Below are 19,273 nucleotides of genomic sequence, written 5' to 3' on the forward strand. Positions count from 1 at the left end.
ATTAAATAGCATGAACATGAATAAACCCACAAGAGGCCACAAACTTCGAAAGGATCGAGAGGCAACAAACTCATCGATTCATAGTACTACGAGGATGGAGGCGACGACCTCGTAGCCACCACCAAGCAAGAGAAAATAGATGCATTCAAGCTAAGTTCTAAAGAGCCCAGCGGCTCCAAGAAGTGATCATGTGGATTATGTAGATCCCTTGGATAATATTTAATTCATATCGAAACATGGAAAATGGCGGATTCGGGTGGAGATCAATGTGCACGCTTTCCGAGGACTCCAAAGTTGAGATCATTGGAAAATTTCTTGTTGTAGTGTGACTTTTTGTATGGGTCCATGACATTGGAAAAATGGTTGGTTCCCGTGATCTTGGGAAGCATCATTTCTTCTTCCTGCTTCTCTAAGTTGTGCTTGGAATCATAGTTTTTGTTCTTGGATAGCGCTTTTTTTGTCTATGTTATCAAATTGTTACTTTCACATCGTCCCCGTCGTCTTCGTTTCGTTCCTTCATTGTGAAGAAGGTTGATCGAAAGTTATTGGATTGAGTAGTCATCTGATCGAGCTGTGAGGTGTACTATGCGAAATATTCATGCTTGATTGCTGCATCTGCTGAGATTCTTTCTTATGAGTCATAAGCCAGGAGCTTCGCCAATAAGTCCTTGAGATCATTCGGACAGCCGTTTGGCAAGAATTTGTCGATTCCGAGTCCTTTTTTGGGCAGAAAGTTAATTTACATATGGGAGGCTTGAGACCGGAATTTATCAAAGACTTCAGGTTTCGGAGTGCCAAGAATATTATGGATTCTATTCACTTGATCTAGTTCGTCTTTGCCAGGAAAGAGAGGCTTCTTGGTCACCAACTCGAACAGGACACAGCCGAAACCCCAGATATCCATCTTTTAATTGTAGTAGCCATCAGTCATCAAACACTCGGGAGCCCGATACCAGCGAGTCGAAATGTAGTCTGTGTATGGGGCAGGGCTATGCTTTCCCTTGCATGAGCCCAAGTCGGCCAATTTGACTAGGTTTCCCCTGACCAATATGTTCTCCGGTTTGATGTCCCGGTGGAAAATTCCTTTGCGATGCATGAACTCTATGGATCTTAGCACCTGGAACATGTAAAATTTGATCTTCTGGGGGGTGAGTGAGGACTTTTTGCTCTTAAGGCACTCATACAGATTCATGTCCATGAGTTCGAAAACGAGAGCGAGTTTGCCTACATAAAGGGGATACTACCACTGGGCTAATCATAGAGGGCTTCGATGAGCTTAATTATGTTATCATGCGAAGACAGGATATTGAGAGCTTGTATTTATTTCAATTTCTTCACTTTTTCGAGAGTATCGAACTTCTTCTTCATGCATTTTATGGCCACATGCTTGCCAGTTTTGAGGGAAACAGCAGTAAACACGACCGAAAAGGTGCCACTGCCTTTTTCGTATTCGAGTTTGTATTGGTCCATCGAAGCTTAATGAATAATATAAATATAACTGTTACCACTCCATCATATCTTATTCCATTAACAGCATTGAGCCTACATTTTAACTCCCATGCCAGTGTTATGAAGATCCGATATATATTGGCTGTATGATCATCTATGCAACTTGTATGAGGCATTAGGCCATATGTATTACGTATTAGGCCATATTTATTAGGATAGCTATATAAATATTATTGACTGCCCTATTGAGAGGTTCAAATCCAACATAAAATACATAAAATCAGGCATTTATGAACTAATGTGTCAGCATTCAGTCAGTTCTGAGGAGAGCATCGTATTATTATCAACAGATAAGTTTTTGTAGATGTTTGTGTTGGTTATTCTGCCGGGGTGCATTCTGTTACTATTTATATTATGGTCAATGTTTGTTAAGTCTGTTTTTTGTCTTTTTTTCACTGTTCTCTTAATTAAATAGTTCTGGTCGCTCATGTTGATATTCTAATTGGCTATGAAGTTGGGACGATTAGGCAGTTTTATGTTCAGATTCATCGCATTGCTCATGCACATATTACTCCGACTGCCGACTGCCTAACCTCCATTCCCCACCTTCTTCATATCATTCATCCATTTATCCTATAAAATCTGAATGTATTATTGTAAGCATTAATTCTATCTCATTAGATTATTATTTTCACGTTCAAGCCTTGCATCATAGTTGCATGAGGCGTATTTGATTTACTATATTTGGTACTCGGAGCCTGGCGTCCATTCATCAGCTACTACTGCTTATTTATACCTACTTTATTTGTTTTTGTTGTGTATTAAGAATTTGCGATTATGATTATAATTTTGATTATCAAGGCGATTGCTTTTTTGATTGTGATTACTATTTCCATAGTCGTAGTCGTTGTTAGGAAATCGGCTATTCTCAGAATCGCATTTCTCCTCTTTTGAATTTGAGCATGATATACTTTTGAACAGCTTCTTTGATTGATGGGAGCTTGCAAGCCTAGGCTATTTTTGCACTCCGTCAAAATTCATTCTCTCTCTTCCTCTCATAGATTTTTATATTTATTCGCCATATCTTCCCTCATTATTGTCTCCTCTATCCTGATGCTTAAATTTATGCGCGCAAGGGCCAGCACGCGAAGGATTTGCTGTGCTTCTGCTGTTTTTATTTGAATGCGTAGATTATTGGATATGCAAATCGGTAGTGCATTGATTCCTTGAAGATTTAGGTGATGCCCTTGAAAGATATCTCTAACTACTCACATGCCTGCGAGACGCTTTGCATCTCATGGCCCTAGATCTTCCCTCAATGACCATATACATATGGCTTGGTGTTTCAACAATTTACACCCTCGGATTGACAACACAATGATAAATGTGTTGCTTCATAGAAATAGAATATAGGCTATAATGCATTGCATATCATCACAAATAATATCTTGAAAGGACTCTTTATTCAGTTTTAGATGCATTAATCAAGATTAAACGGAATTTGAGCATTAAATTAATTATTCGTTCTTTTGCTCATCTATTGATAGTTTAGACATTCTGGGCGATATCACTGTGAACATATTACTAATGTATGCATAAACAATTTTATGCTAATATTTACCGTTGGTATTTTGATAATTGAATGCGTATCTGGTTATATATTTCATATTTATTGGTCTGACCATCTGCTTTAATTAATGAAGTTGAGGAGTCTTATGAGTGTCTGAGCGGGGTTTCCTTGGGGAGTGGTAAAGAAAGGACATACGGGAAAGCAGTGATAATGCTTTGAATGAGCAATTGAGATATTCAATATGGAAAATTATCATATGTTTGTCGCATTTCTCCATTTTTGGCCTTGTAGCGCCTCCAAAACTTCGAAAACCAACCCTTTGAGGCCTTAAAATTATCTGAGCTGCTCAAAGAAATAGCAGCAGTCCTAATTTCTCTTTCCCCACTTATTTCACCATGTTCGATTTTATCGTACAGAAGTTTCTACATTTCTTCATCCGTGGGCCTGCCTCCTCCTTCCTTTCTCTCACACCCGTTTTTCCGCCACCTGAGTAAATTTCGGCGAGGGATTCCATACTACTTCGAAATGGCTTTAACATCATGACCAGCTAGAATCTAGGTTAAGAGCAACAATACCTTAGCCACAGCCATTTATTTTTCCGAAAGGGTGTACTTACGGTAGGTCCCCCTCATCTTTAGCTCATCCTCAGCAAAATTCTTCGAATTCGATTCATAACTAACGTCCGTGGAATAGAGTTTGAATGCTGAAAAAGTGAGCGGGTGTCCCATTCTGTATTTTTTGAACACAGAATTGTAATCCTCCCCAGAAAGAGAGCCGCTTTCATACTGAGACTACTCAAAGTGCATAAAATTTGGCGAGTTTTACATTTTCTATGATTTAATTTTTTGGTAAATTTTATTAGAGAATATGCCATAAATCGAAATAGCTGACCATTCTTCGCATGCTATTATATTTAAAACATTAACAAGCCATAAGTATAATATTAGATTATTTCGCATTTATTAATTATTTGGCCAAGTTCTATGACGACTAATGAGAACCAATTTTATAGATTATTCACTGTGGGGATTATGTTTGCATTAAATAGACTGTTTATGGCTCCCGAGTATTAAAACTTCATTGTCATTAGAAATTTAGACAATACGATAATTTATATCCGGTTTGATAAGCTGAAATAAATTCATATTTATTAATTAATCAATGTCGGACGATCCTCTTAATTAACAGCCAATACCCAATATATACTTTGAATACGATAATATGAAATAATTTGCTAATTCTGCGTTTATTGTTCATCCTAAATATGGATTCGAGTAAAAGTTGACAAAATAGGCCTATATAAATAGAGTGTGCATCGAGACTGATCATGTTTTCCTCCAAAAGTAATACATTACAGAGTTAGCTTTTCTGTACTCAGCTGCGCTATCTTTCTACAAACTCTTCATTTTCTCATGCATCCGACCGCCCAAAATTCTGATTGCATTAATGAATTAATCTCCTTCGAATTGGTAGCCCTTTTTATCGTCCTCATCTATTTGAATTTTATTAATGGCCACTCTTTATGGGGAAGTCTTGGCCTGCTTTACGAGCTCGGTCACCTCCTTAATGATCCATTTACCGCATTCGAAGAATTATTTCATTTGCTGGGTTTCTTTGTAGCGATAAATTTGCAAATAAATGGCCGAGTACATATTCACCCACACCGGTATTTTCCAGTACGCGTCCAGCTTATTTGATTTTAAGGAATCGAAGACTGCCCAAAACAATTCGTATCCCCATTTGTAATTTTTATTCCTATTAAGCTCCGCTTCGAAAGTGAATGTTTAATTTGTGACTGATTTGATTTACCTGAGAATTTCCATGGGGTCAAAGGTCAGCAACCCGAAAAAGAAGTATGATAGGAAGTCGAGCCTGGATAAATACAAGTGAGTGATATCGCCCTCCAACTTGATATACTTGTTTCGGATGAGTTCGAATTTGTTGAGCTACTAGGCCTCGCCTCGAAACGGCTATCGCTATTCGAACAGGAAGCCCATAAAGTTCGCCATCCTGCTCACTATTCCCATCCATATGCTTTCACCATTCTCGCTCATCACGCGAAACAAGTTGATAATCAGGATGAAACTGTTTAGCTCGTTTTTGGTAATCTGCCGTGTTTTTTCAGTGGGCGGCATCTTCTCAAAGCCATCTTTAATGTTGGTGTTCATTATATTCTTGTAGACGATGATCTCAAAGATCTTATATGCGAATGTGATTGTTTCTTCTGGAGAGTCAGAAGAGATTGTGGTGAGGTACGATTTTGCAAACTTAAATATCTATTCAGGCTCAGAACGGGCTCCTCCGAGGTTGTTGAGGCGCGTTCGAATTTACACTATAGGTTTAACAGTTTTTGAGTAGCCTATTAATGATTTTATTATTTATTTCGAAATCAAATTACGGTCTATTCCTGTGGAAACAGTCGTAGGAATTTTAATTTAAGGTTTATCGTCCTTTTTATTCAAGTTTTGCTCTTATTTTTGGGGCTAAACCCTTTGTTATTGTTATTTTTTGCGCTGTTACTGCTGCTGCTTCCCTTACTATTATTTTTGCTGTTTATTTTTTTACTATTGAGATAATCCCTTCAATGAAATCTCTTGATTCTACTCCTTCTTCTACTCCTTCTTCTACTCCTTCTTCTATTCCTTCTTCTTCTCTTATTTTTGTTTGTTATTTTCCGATTTTAAAGGAGTAATGTGATTTTTGAGAGGTTGCTCAATATTTTTTATGGGAGTTTATGCCGGAGGCATTTTGCTGTTTTGTTCTCGCTATTTGGGTTACATTTGTAATTTAATTTGATCCGAACTTGCACTAATGTTACTGAAGCAAAAATTTTTCTGAGGGAGGAGTGAATTGCTTGGGAATAATGCATTGGATGGATCAGCTTTCGAGAGCATAGATTTGCTTGGCGATTGAAGCATAGAATTTGTAAACACAGGCTGAACAGGTTTCGTATCCGATTTGTTATCGTCTTTGTCTTCATCTTCATCTTCAAAAATGAATGAATTAGCTCTTTTGATTTTAATGTTCTATTACGGAGAGCGCTTTTTTGGAGATCTCATGAATATTTTCCTTTCTTAATAAATTTAATCACTACATCGGCTCTTTGGAACCAATTAATTTTCATACAAAGAATAGCGGTAGGCTAGATTCAGCAGTTTCTGGTAACAATGTCTGTTTGCCTATATTATTGATAAATCTCTGACGGTTTCCATTTCCCAATTTTACTAATTTATGCCTACGCATTCTGTTTCGCCCTGTTGAATTTCGATAAAACTTGCTGATCTATTTGCTTCCATGAGTGCCCTTTTCTTTTTCATTTGCCTTAAGGGTGTTATATAGGGGCTTGAATGCGATGAGTTTTTTTATGATTCTCTGTACATCGGAATTTCAGACGCTCTGGGACGCATTTAAAAGAGATTAATATAATATTTAGAATTCTGCATGATATACTGCGATTCTTATTTATACTTTATATTTGTGCACATATATATGCTTAAAGATTATACTCATCATCCGAAGGTTATTTTCTTTCTACCTCTTTGCCTTACCTTTTCGAGCCTTTCCAAAACAGCTTCATCTCCATAATGCTCTAAAAAAACAGAGAAGAGGGGCTCCAGTTTCGGGTGAGTTGCAATAAATGCCTTCTCAAATAAGTATAAATCAACAGCCTTTTCCTCAATATTCGCCATTAGCGCACCCAACCCGAAGTCTATCAAATAGATCTTTTCTGAGAGATGCCAACATTTGCTAAGTTTTCCCTTATTTTAAAGTCCTTCACTATTTTGTACTGACTCATCAACCACATACATCATATTCGATGTCGTTAGATCCCCATGAATGATGTTCTTCGAGTGCAGCTTTTTGATGATTTCACCGATCTTGACCAAACACTTCTCAACATTTTCAGGATTATTATTTATATAGTCTTTCAGCTTGAGGCCATTGATATAAGTCATCACGATTTTCTTTTATTATGTTAGAACTTCAAGGACTTACGGGACATCTATTCCGCACTTGAGTACATTCTGCAGGACTTTGGCTTACGATTTTACTCTGCTTGTATTGATTTTGAGATCGAGTTTGGGGTGGCGGTATAGTTTGGGCAAGCGATGCTTTACTACAACAAAACGAGTGCTTTTCTCTTGCCAGAGCTTGTAGCATTTGGCCTCAGCTCCATGGCCGATCAGCTCTCCCTGCTCAGATTAATTCGATATCATAAAATATGCCGTATAATTAGAATCAAAGCAGTTTATGAAATTAAAACAAGCTATTTTCTTATTTATTCTGCTGGTATCGAGCAATATGCATCTTTTTGATTGTGTTCGCACTCGCCTAATTCTTGTAATTGTTCTTGTAATTGTTCTTGCAGAAATTATTTAACTTCTTTACCAGGTAATTATTTATTTAATTGCTCTTAAGATAATTCTTGTTCAATTTTGCGTTGGTGATTTAGATTGATTCGATGATAATCGATTCATCTTTCTTTTTATCATCAGTTTTAGCTTCATCTTTTTTCTCGTCCTCGTCCTCGTCTTCACCCTCACCCTCATCCTCTTTATCCTAATCTTCCTCTTTACATTTATCTTACAATTTATCTTTAATAAATTTGTCTTTACATCCATCTGTAAATTTGTCTTTAGATTTCTCCTTAGATTTCTCTTTCTCTTTGTATATTAACTTTTACTTTTCTTTGACTTTATCTTTGGCGATTATTTTAATTTAATGATAGCTTTTAGTATACTGAAGTGGTTTATCAAACAGAGATTTCTGCGATAGAGAGTTGCTTCTTTGATGCAGGAATTTATTTGTGGCGAGTTTACTGAATTAGGGAATATTTTTGCAGGATACATCAGGCTGCAACTATTTTGTGTAATAGAAGGTTGGCTGATTAGAATATAGGTAGATCATTTGGTGTATGCCATTTTATTGCTACTAGTGCTGCTTTTTACTGAAGAGCTAGAGTTCTCCTATCTTTTCAAAGTAGTGGTCGAGTTTGAGATTCTTTCGATTGCTATTTTTATAAAGGATCGATTGGAATCTTTATAATATCGACAGATGCTTCTGTTCCTTAAATTGTGGAGAATTGGGAGAATTGGGAGAATTGTTTGCCCTTTATTTCAGCTTGCGAGCTCTCAAATTACCGCCCCTTTGCTTATTTTGAATTTCGGTCAATAGCCCATTGCTTGTGACATTCAAAGACAGGAATTCGCTCTTCTCTTCAAGTTACTGCGAATAGTTCGAATAGTTTTCCCCGAAAATTGTGTTCTGTTTGAATCTTCTTCTCATCCTTTATTTGATCTGCTTGAGACTTCCATCAAAATCCACAGCCATGAGCCGAGTTTTATTGCTGGAACTGGCGCTATTCGGACTGCTTTTCTACAAATTTTGATTGAAAGCTTTTCGGCTGGTGATAGATCGTAATATTTATCGTGCTTCTAAGGTTATAGAATTATGATACTTGGTGTTGCAGTGCTTTCGTACAATGCTGCTCTTTATTAATTGAAGACAGTGGATTGTTTTTGATGATTGGCTTGAGTGGACAAAGATGGTATACAGCGGGACTATGCTGCAATATTCATTGATACTGCATTTTTTAAATGGTAGGCAATGAAGGGATGAATTGTCTTATTGTTTCGAGACTGCTGCTGATATTTATTTTTAGGCTATTGAGTAAATGTGACCTTTTTACTATTTTGAATATTATTGGTCCTCTTCATGAACATTTACTTGTACTTTTATTCTGTTGATTCTGTAAATGTTACTTAATTTCCATTTTTGCTTGATTGAAAGCCGTTGTTGATTGTCACTTTTTTTCGAACTGCCTGCGTGGATTGAGCATAGCCTGCCTTATTTTGATGGCACATTTCGGTCAATTAAAATGGCATCTATTTGTGGATTCGCCTCTCTTAACTGATCAAGTCACTCAAAAAGGAGAAATCTTTCAGCAGATAGGGAATGGCAACAGCAAGTAGCTCATCATCCATGCGCATCTTCAGAGTTTATATGTTCATAATGCATTCTCTAAGATATTTCTTCCACAAAAACGAACAATTTGTGCATTTCTTCTGTAAATATTTCAGCAGAGGGCAAATCTCTATGGCTTTTACGTATTCGGATCTGACAACCTTCAGTTTGATCAGAGAGAAAACGGCTATCATGATCAGAATATGCAGCTAATTCTTGTGCTTCATCAAGGATCGCCTTGAAAATTGATGCCTTTGTTCGAGCATAAACAAAGCCGACAGCGAAGATGTGATGGAATAGTAAAAATTTCCCTCAGCCTCATCGTATTGCTCTAATGCTCGCTTTTGTTCTAGGAATAAAATCGAAGCTTTGGCCCTAAACTTTTATATTTTGATTGTAGTCTTTCGAATGTTAGCAAACTAGCCCATGATCCGAATCACATGTCGACTGGAACGCTCGAAGAATACTGATTGCTGCGATTGCTATTTGGAAATATAATATAAGTAGTAAAAGGTTTCCAAAAGAGTCAAAATGAATGAGTTTAGGAGTTTGAGTATTTAGTTTGCGGAGGTGTGCTCGAAGCCTTTAATTTACAAGTTTTGGGACTAATTACGTGAGGAAAGAGTGATTAAGGCATTGCTTATGTCATCCTCAAAAGAGTTTTGGCAAAATCTCAAGTTCCTCAGTAGTATCTTCAAAAGAGTAGCGATGATCTTCTCATCTTCATTAATCAGCTTTCCCATGAAATAGTCCAGCAGCAGCTTGAAAACAGCCTTCGCCTCCAAAAACAGAACCTGAATTAATATTTCACAAGATATTTTTAATAAGTATTTATCCCGTTTAATCTTGTTTTATATCTCACAAACCAATCTCCTGTATTTTCTCTACATAATTAAAGCAATGTTACTCGGCGATAACTCGACTGAATGTCTTTTAGGAATCCTTTGAATTGTACTTCCATCCAGCTTTCGAAATAGAAATATAATAATGTAATTATAGGCAGAGCATTAATATACTGTCAGGATGATAAGGATGAGATATCAAAACCTTAGAGTTATTTGTTTCAGATTTTTCAGCTGCCCTGTATAATATTAATTCTATCTCTAGGAAATGTGCACGCACTTGTCCTGCAGGCTGATTACCCCTTTGATTTTTCTCTCGTTTATCAGATGAAAGAGTAGCTCGATAATTTGTTCGTGGCTGCTCTCTCGCACTCGCTTCGATATATAATCGAAAGTGATCACCTTGTAGGGCTTGCAAATGTAGAGGATCTTCTGTTTCTGCAGCTCCAGGATGCAGCGCTTGTAAATATCGAAGAATGGTGAGGTCTTTGGCAGGTCGATTTTCAATACTTTGAATATATCTTCAAATGAGTCAAGGTTATAGGCCTTAAAGGCCTATATTAAGCCATATAGAGCCTGAATATCTTGCTACATTTTGAAAGTAGAGGCAGATTCTTGGAGGAGTGGGTTATACTCCTTCTTAGCTATGAGCTCCTCATTACCGCAGAGCAAGAGTGTGAGCACATTAATTTTCAGCAGTTATTTCAGTTTGTTGGTGTTCTTCCCAAATTTAGCATTCTCGCAGAAACTGTCACATAAATAGTGCGTGCACTGCTGGTAGCTGCCTTATTCGTACAGTATTTGTGCAATTTATTCCTTGATGAATGATAAATGTGTGTCATTCACATGGGTCTCTTCTTCGAGCAATGGCAGGTTCAAGAGGATCTTCCTTAGCTTGCTCTCGACACTTCTGTTCTGCAGTTTATAGTACTTGATCTCGAGACTATATATTTATAGCTGCATGCCTACTGAAATCTATTGTATGGACCCCATTATTTATTTGAGTTTGGTATAGAGTTGCTCAGATTGCTTCTTGTTGTTTTAGATGACTTACTTCTCAAGCATTACGATATAGGATTTGAGAATCGAATTCTAATCGAGGCCGTCAATGAGCTCAAACATAATAACCCAATAAGATTCATATTCCTCCCGTGGTAGTTTCTGTAGGATCGAAATGATTGACCTCATTGCACTCTCTGTGAGCCTGTCCTTTTCGCTGATTTGTTTAATGGTTGCCAATGTCTTTGATGTGTCAGGGGCCGATTTGTTATGGGTGTGGATCTCGAGAATCTGAGTGATTGCTTTGACCTTCCAATTGCGGAGATTGTTCTTGTCAGCACTGGAGTAAATTTCACTGAATGCCTCTAGAGCCTGCTGATAGTTGTTTTTGCGAATGAGCTACTCCGCATTGAAATAGTCCATTTAGATTGTGGTCTCGATGTCTTCCTCTTCGTCCATCTCCTACTCCTCGGGGTATTGGTAGTCCTCTCCGTAGTCCGCATCGTACTCACAGTCACTCATAACTATCTCAAATATAAAATGATAATATCTTTGTTTAATATTGTATCTCGCATGAATATTCCCAAATTATCAGCATTAGAAGCGTGTGCTATATAGTTCTAATAATGAAATATAAGCAATGAAAAATATATCGGATGAATAAGACCATGACGAAGGCTTCGTTTCAACAATAATATAAATCCGGAAAGAGCTGCCGAAATAACAATAGATAATACAGAGGCCAGTTGATTTCCAAGGTCGATACATAGCCAAGAATGGCATCTTGAGGTAAACTATCAGCGATTCTCAGGAAATAGCCAGAGCAAGTGTACGTCCGGTTCGATAAGTATCTACCCACTTCGGCCAAGTTGATTAGTGCTCCAACTCCCAATGAGCCCGAAAACTAAAAAAAGGATATATTGAAATTTCATTAGTATTTTCATAGTAAACTCTATAAACTACTCTACAGTCGTGGAGGTGCGAGTCCCCATAAAGATACGAGTAACCATATAAACTCACACAAAAATAAGGAAATAGACATTCAGAAAAGTACAATGGCTCTTACCTATTATCAGATAATTAAATCAGTTTAGCCAAATCGTTAGCTGAATACCAACCTGAAAACTATTCTACCCTAAAACCAAACTAGGATAAATTTATGGCAACACAATCAAATCAAGCTATTAATCATTTATTGAAATCAGTTTCATTGGGCGGAATGGCAAATATTGAAGCCAAGGAAAGCATAACCGCACATGTGGCACAATAGTTAATATTCGACTCAAAGTTTTAAGGCGGGAATTTGCTGCATGCATTTAAGCATACAGAGCAAGCGAACACTTACTACTTATTCATGCAGAATGACACCAATACAATCGGATACAACCAATGGTTCTATTTTTCTATAAAGAATATGTAACCACGAATTTCCTATCGATTTCATATTCTCAATTTCGTACATTCTGCTTAATTTTAGAGAAAAAGAAATTCACTCTTTCGAAAGAATTTACGAGTTTCTGTGTTTTCACTCGTGGAAGCACTAAAAAAGGGAAGAAAAGGTAATGGTTGGTGCAAGATGGGAGATAATATAAAATACGAAAGGTCCCCTGTGAACAAAATGAAAACCCATGGCAATACCAAAACCGACAACATTAAATATTATTGCTTATCCTTCACTTTAACATTTTAACACGAAAACGATTATGTCAGTATAGCAATGAACCCACCCTACACTTATTCGCGATTAATTTATAACTTAAAGCTCTGTCACGAAATCGCCAACAAAATTAAAGATCTATAATGGCAACTCTCATCTATCGCTCATTCAGTTTCGAATAATGCTGTGCCGTATCTTACAATCACCTCAAACTCGGCAAAAGTGTTAGAAGTTCCTCATTAAAATGATCAAATAAGCCGCTCGCCAAGTTTAAAGTTCCGCCGAAATAAAAAGTTTTCCCCACTTCAAGAAGATTCTTAATTTCTCTCAAAGGATCATAAATAGAGTTAGATAAAGGGATCAGTTACCCAAGGAGAACAGCCACTATAACCATAAGGCTTGGCTGGAAAATAAGTCCTGAAATCAATAGCAAACTCATAACAAAAGAAAATCGTTATTTTCATGGCTCGACAACACCCCGGTTAGACTTGGTCTTCATTTTTGATGTAAGAAATAATTTATCATTTGGCTGAGAATCACCAGAGTAAAGCCGTTCAGCAACTTCTAAACAACTACATCATCAAGATATTTCCAATGGTCAATGTGGATGGAGTGATCTATGGCAATTTTCGGTGCGATCTCGGAGGGTTCGACTTGAACCGAACATGGAAATAGCCCAACAAGGATCTGCACCCGCAAGTGTACAATATCAAAAAATAAGTGTAGCGATTGAGTGAAGTTTCTGAAATATAGTGTGTCTTCGATCTGCATGGCCACAGCAAGCAGTATAACGTATTCTGTTATTCTTGTGAAATGAACCCTTAAACTGCTAGAGTCCTGCCAAAAATGATCAGCTCACTAAATCCTCTGTTTCAGTTTTCACAATGCACGTTCGGGATATCCGCGAATAAGAGTTCAACAGCTCGCGCTGTGATCCATAGAATAATCAATAAGTAAAATGTTTTTACAATTTAAAATTCATTCTATGGAATGAAGGTTGAAGATAAGTAACAAGAATTTGAGCCGTTAATGTTTAAGGAAATGGCTGCTGATATTATAGAGGCATTATCAAGCTATTTATTAAAAGGATAATCAAGAATAATAGCTGAAGAAGATGTAAAGTCTAATTTAAAAGAGTACGTGAAAGAAAAAGGGGAAGCTGAAGTCGATTCAGGGTCAGATTCTGAGCCATATGAAGATGAAATTCCAATTAAGGAAAAAATGCAAAGCATATTACCCAAGAATATTGTCTTAACGTCCTATGAGCAAGATGAATAGGCGTATGCTAAAAGGCAAATCAGCAAAAGGAAATCTCACAAAAGGGCTATAAGTAAGCCAAGAAAGGTCGAAGAACTCAAGATATAAATAAAAAAGTAAGAAATTAAGCCTACCTAAGCAATTCAAGACATTAAAATGAAAATCTGGGAAAAAATATCAGCCCAAACAATTAGACTGAGCCATCTGGAACCTGAAGAACACAGAGCAACCAAAAAGGTCAACTTTTCAGATCGCGCATATGGGTACAAATCGCAGCCGAAGAATTTATAATTTTCAAACAATTCAAATACCAACCAAACACCGAAGATAATACCATTGAACGTGAAAAAAGAATCAATAGAGCTTTTTAGGGATGCATATATGGCTAACAACAGTCACTACGAGAAATAAGTTGCAAAATCATTGCGCAAAATTGCAAGCAGGCAGGAATTACTGAATAGCCAAACTCATGCCGAAATTAAGCTCATAAAAAACGCCACTGAAAGCCCGACCTAATTGCCCGAGCTTCATATTTTTTCCCAGAGGAGAAAAGAAGAAATGCAGCAAAAAAACAAATAAAAAGACAGCGATTCGAATGGTCTTTAGCATAGATTTAGAGACTATGGCCATAAACTAAAAAACTAAAGGATGAAAAAATTCTCAAACGATAGGGCCAAACACAATAGCGCTCATAAATTCTCGAAAGAATGGAAGCATCGATTTTCACAATTCGGCATGAACATCTTTTTTGGAGATGTCGATTGACTGATTCTACTGAAGATAGTATTATTATTTAGATGCAATTAGTTCGTACTATAAATCGGCTTATAATATTAAATGAGCCATAATCTGCCGTCGAGCCGAACCGACCACCACTCTTCAGCGCACAAAAACGAGAGTTTGAAAAAAATACCAAATCGGATTCAAATGTTCGTTTGATATTAAGTAGAATGTCGAAGATGATAAAGAGCAGCGAATACCAGCCATCATTGCAGACTCGCTAATCACAATAAATAGCAATCGACATGGTTCATCTCCGCAAAACATACACAACAGCAGATATACACCCAAATACAACTAAAACCCTCCACAATTGCACTCCCGACCAGCACGTGATGAGAATCATGAGATAAGAATTAGAAATCTGCTGTCGCAAATACCAATAACGGTTTGAGAGCCAGCTGAAATAAAATAGCATGTAAAAATCTTACTATACTAGTTAAATCAGCCGGCTCAAGATCAAGCTATAGTCCAACAACGAGCTACTTATGCGCAAAGATCTCTAAATTGCACATCTATACAAGAAGCAATCAATTATCAACACGAATCTGTCCCAAAGCCCCATGATTTCTTTGGGCTCAATGAGTCCTCGCTCCAGCTTCAAACTTTAGGATTAATCTCTCGCACACGTGCATCGGAGGATATCTGATTTGGATGCCAAATTGGCAATATTATCCTAATGCATGTCCGATAATTCCAAACAAATGGCCTAAATCGTACACAATATCGCGACAGTGGAGACCAACTTGATCAATGTTTTGGGGAGAAGATTAGCGGTCTCTCAGGATAAGCTAAATTCGTATATCAACTCCAAATAATAGCATCTCAGCTTACTAACTGCCAAAATAGCATAAGCTCAATAGCATTGCTTAACCAATGATCGCAACCTTAATGAGCTCTCCTCAATAATCAACAATCATCAGCAATCAACGTCGTAAAGCAGTGAACAATTAAAGTGCATCATAAGCACCCATATTAATGACGCTAATAAAGCATACAAATAGTTGTACATGAAAACACAATTGCTTACATTTCGACTGTCTGAGGCATGGACAATTGTCTCAGATCCTTCCTTTGTCATGCTAAGTAAAGACGTATAATCAGGAGCCAATGTATAATCAGTCAACACGAATGCAGAGGTGGATATAACTTTCTGTAAGAATCTATCAGGCTTGAATTCGATGTAGGAGTTGAATCCGTATAATTCGAGTTGCAAGTCGTTACAGAGGCAGCAGTCGAACCAGAAAGAGTCATTGTCCATCTATTTTGATGACTATCAGGAAGAGGTGTTTGAGGAATTGGATAGCCTTTATGAGGATAAGTTCTTTCACCCTCTGGATGAGTCCTTTCGAAATTGCAGTAACTCCAAGTCTCATAAGAATATGGAGAATGCGAGTTTTTAGTGCACTCCCAGAAGGAATGTTTCGAATTTTCCAAACTTTAGTTTCTTGAAGACTCCCCAAAGCTCGAAGTACAATGAGCAAGCTAAGAGCAAGCAGTTCCCCAGTCCTAAAAATATTAAATAATACGCAAGCTAAGAAGAAATATAGCCATCACCAAGGCCATCATTCTCGTCATCACGGTAGCGATAGCTGCAAAGATAGCTCTAATTATAGTCAGCATCGACAGCATAGCCCTTATCGAAATTCCCAAACGAATGCGCGGAATCGCCGATAAAGGCTTCAAAGTAAGTGAGTGTGAATTTAAACTCAATAAAAAAGAGTGCAATAATAAGTGAAAACTAAATCAGATTCATATCGACAATAAAGCAGTTTTATCCCCTCCACCGATTCCCAATAGCCTTAGACATCGATATGAATGGGATGGCAAAAATAAAGGGATAAATAAAGTATTTAACAGATTAAAACATGAAATACTTTCAATTTTCCACTGACGAGCTACAAAGACTGAAAAAGCATCATTATATTTCTTAACTTTGACGATTGCTATTTATGTGAGGATTGCCAATGTCAATTCATGCCATCCATTTTGTTTGCAAATTTATCATATTTCAATAGTTTATATTGTCCTCCTATCACTATCACTATTTAAATCAGGAACCAATATCATATGAAACTCGCAGGTTTCCCCGGGAGCAAAAGAAGTGCTTTGATTTTGATTGCAATGTTCACGTTGTTGTCTTTGTGCAGCTGCCAATTATCGGCATTGAGACTAGCCTAATCGGTGACCATGACCATATAAAGTAACAAATCCATCCTGTACTATTCAGTGAGTTGGGGCCTACACATCGACACGCTGTTCTGTCTCGCAACAATGGCAATAGTCAAAGGAATCTATGCCCAATCATCACAAACTGCGCAATGTTCCTTAACCAGATAGTCTAACTATTTTTGCCTACGATTATATAATGACGGAAATGGAGTGGTACTCACATCATATGATAATATGACCGCTATTATCCCGGCCTACAGCGACAAAATTGGTGCCACATGGGGTATACCTCCCACAAATATATCCACTTCCATAAACTTAACATTACCCAGTTTAAGTTTATTGACTAAGAAGTACCAGCAAGCCATCAGCTTTTAATACTCATAACTCATTAATAAAAATGTGAGATTGGTGAGCTGCGAAACCTACAACTTCGCATCCTCTGAATGTACTAGCTCTTGGAAATTCAACTACTTGCAATACTTTACGACCTTCTATTCTGGCAATTCGCTCCTGCCTCCACATCATGCATGCATAATCTACAATCAGACCAAATAGATACATACCTATCATGGCGGTGTCATCAGAGACTCGTAAAATTATATGGCGATTGCAATGGTTGTTTATGAGCAAAATAATTATCCCTTGAACATGTGGGGAGGATTTCATTACTCCAACGATCATGCTAGTCGAGATATGTTCTGCTATAATTCGAAGGGTAGCAGCAATGACGCCGTCAGTTTCGTTGCTGGTCCGCCTCATAAAGACATTGAAACCTATGTTCAAGGGAAGGAAGACACCACCGTAATCTCTCACTCTTATCAATCCAGTGCAACAACTGTCCCGAGTTCTCACTATATCCAGTTTTATCGAAAGTATGACACTAGTGACTGGGATGCGGATTAGAAAATAGCTCGAAAGATCTATGGAGTCTACTCATTTGCAGCATACTTTGATTCCAATGAATCCAAGTCTTTGTCTTGTTTCGATGGCACACTGAAACACACGCTCACTTTTTCGTTTCTTTCGTACGTAGATCTGAGCTAATTCTCACAAAATGGGCATAAAGTCGCACTACTGCTTTTCATTTGCACTGCTTTTTCCTTTTCTCTTTTGTGAGTCGTAAAAGCATGATGATATTTTTTATTTTAAATATGACTACGAATGCTTACAATAAAGATAACAGGATATATATAATGAGGCATTGGTTAGGGTAATGCTTACAAATCAGTATATTTCGATATTTTTTGAATGAATTAGGCCAGCCTGCACTTATATAATAGGATTAGTTTGATTTATGTATAAAATATCTTTATCGTATGGGAGTTATTGGATCCGTCGTAGGAGTCATTGGACTCTATGGGGCTTTGATGTTGGCTGGTTTCCATAAGGTTCCTTAAGGTTATGTGGGCATCTATAAGCATTTCGGTGTTTTGAAACCTGAGTTGGCTGAACCAGGAATTCATTTCCGTATCCCTTTCTATCAGGAGTACATTGAAATGAAGATCAGCATCCAGACCGATGTGGTGGAGCATATTCCCTGCGGAACCTCGAATGGCACACTCGTTTATTTTGATAAGGTCGAAATTGTAAACAAGCTGAGAAAGAAACATGTCTATCAAACAGTCCTCAACTACACAGAGTAGTATGAGAAGTTTTGGATCACAGACAAGATCCACCACGAAATCAATCAGTTCTGCTCGAAGCACACACTCCAGGAAATGTACATCGACATTTTCGAGAAACTGGATGAAGCATTGGTGAATGCGCTAAATAAGGACATCAATCAATGGGCGCCGGGCATCTAAATCCTGTCCTTGCGAATTACAAAGCCAATCATCCCGAAGTCCATCAATGCCAACTTCGAAGAGATGGAGAAGACAAAGGTCAGCTACTTCATCGCCATTGAAAGAGAAAAAGTGAAGGTCGAGTAAGAAAAGACAATTCAAAGTCAATAAATTATCAAGGCCGAATCGATGTTCGAGGTGAGGCTTATATAATTCGAAAAGGCGATCCAGAAGAAAGAGAACTAAAAAAAGATGACAGTCATCGAAGCAGAGGTCATCTATGAGAAAGCGAAAACATAAATATAAGCTGAGTTCATGTCTGCTTTCGAAGAAGCCGAACTCTATTCCTCCCTCTACACAAACTAGTATTTGTCTTTCATGGCATCTGAGGCGTTTTCCAGCAACATCACTCTCAACATCGGCAGATTTATTCCTAATGTCAACATCGGCAAAGCTGCATGATCCCCACATTCAATACGAAAATTCAATAATTATGTATATAGCCTATTTAATCGTAATCAGCATTATGATTCATCTAAATCAAATGGGAATATATCATGGACATGCGCCTCAACGTATGGATATTTGTGATAATAAACATTAAAAACAGTCAATAACTAAATTAGTTAATGTCATGATGCATGATTAAGTCATGATTAAGTTTCTTCAATAAAATATCATGCCTCTCCTGCAATAAGTTCTGGGGTTGGGGTTGGGGTTGGGGTTGGGGTTGGGGTTGGGGTTGGGGTTGGGGTTGGGGTTGGGGTTGGGGTTGGGGTTGGGGTTGGGGTTGGGA

At 37.6% G+C, this 19,273-nt stretch overlaps 1 protein-coding gene across 1 annotated transcript; it reads right to left on the reverse strand.

Moving 5' to 3' along the window:
- Positions 1 to 583: 583 nt before the first annotated feature.
- On the reverse strand, positions 584 to 1,470 carry LOC148298211 (MAPK/MAK/MRK overlapping kinase-like). The gene is given in 2 exon segments (XM_088277042.1): positions 584 to 1,225; positions 1,228 to 1,470. Coding segments are annotated over 2 exon segments (885 nt in total).
- Positions 1,471 to 19,273: the final 17,803 nt, after the last annotated feature.

Source organism: Brachycentrus maculatus, unplaced genomic scaffold (assembly GCF_059751285.1).
Source record: "Brachycentrus maculatus isolate JH-2025_06_01 unplaced genomic scaffold, ASM5975128v1 h1tg002366l, whole genome shotgun sequence".
Taxonomy (NCBI): Eukaryota; Metazoa; Arthropoda; class Insecta; order Trichoptera; family Brachycentridae; genus Brachycentrus; species Brachycentrus maculatus.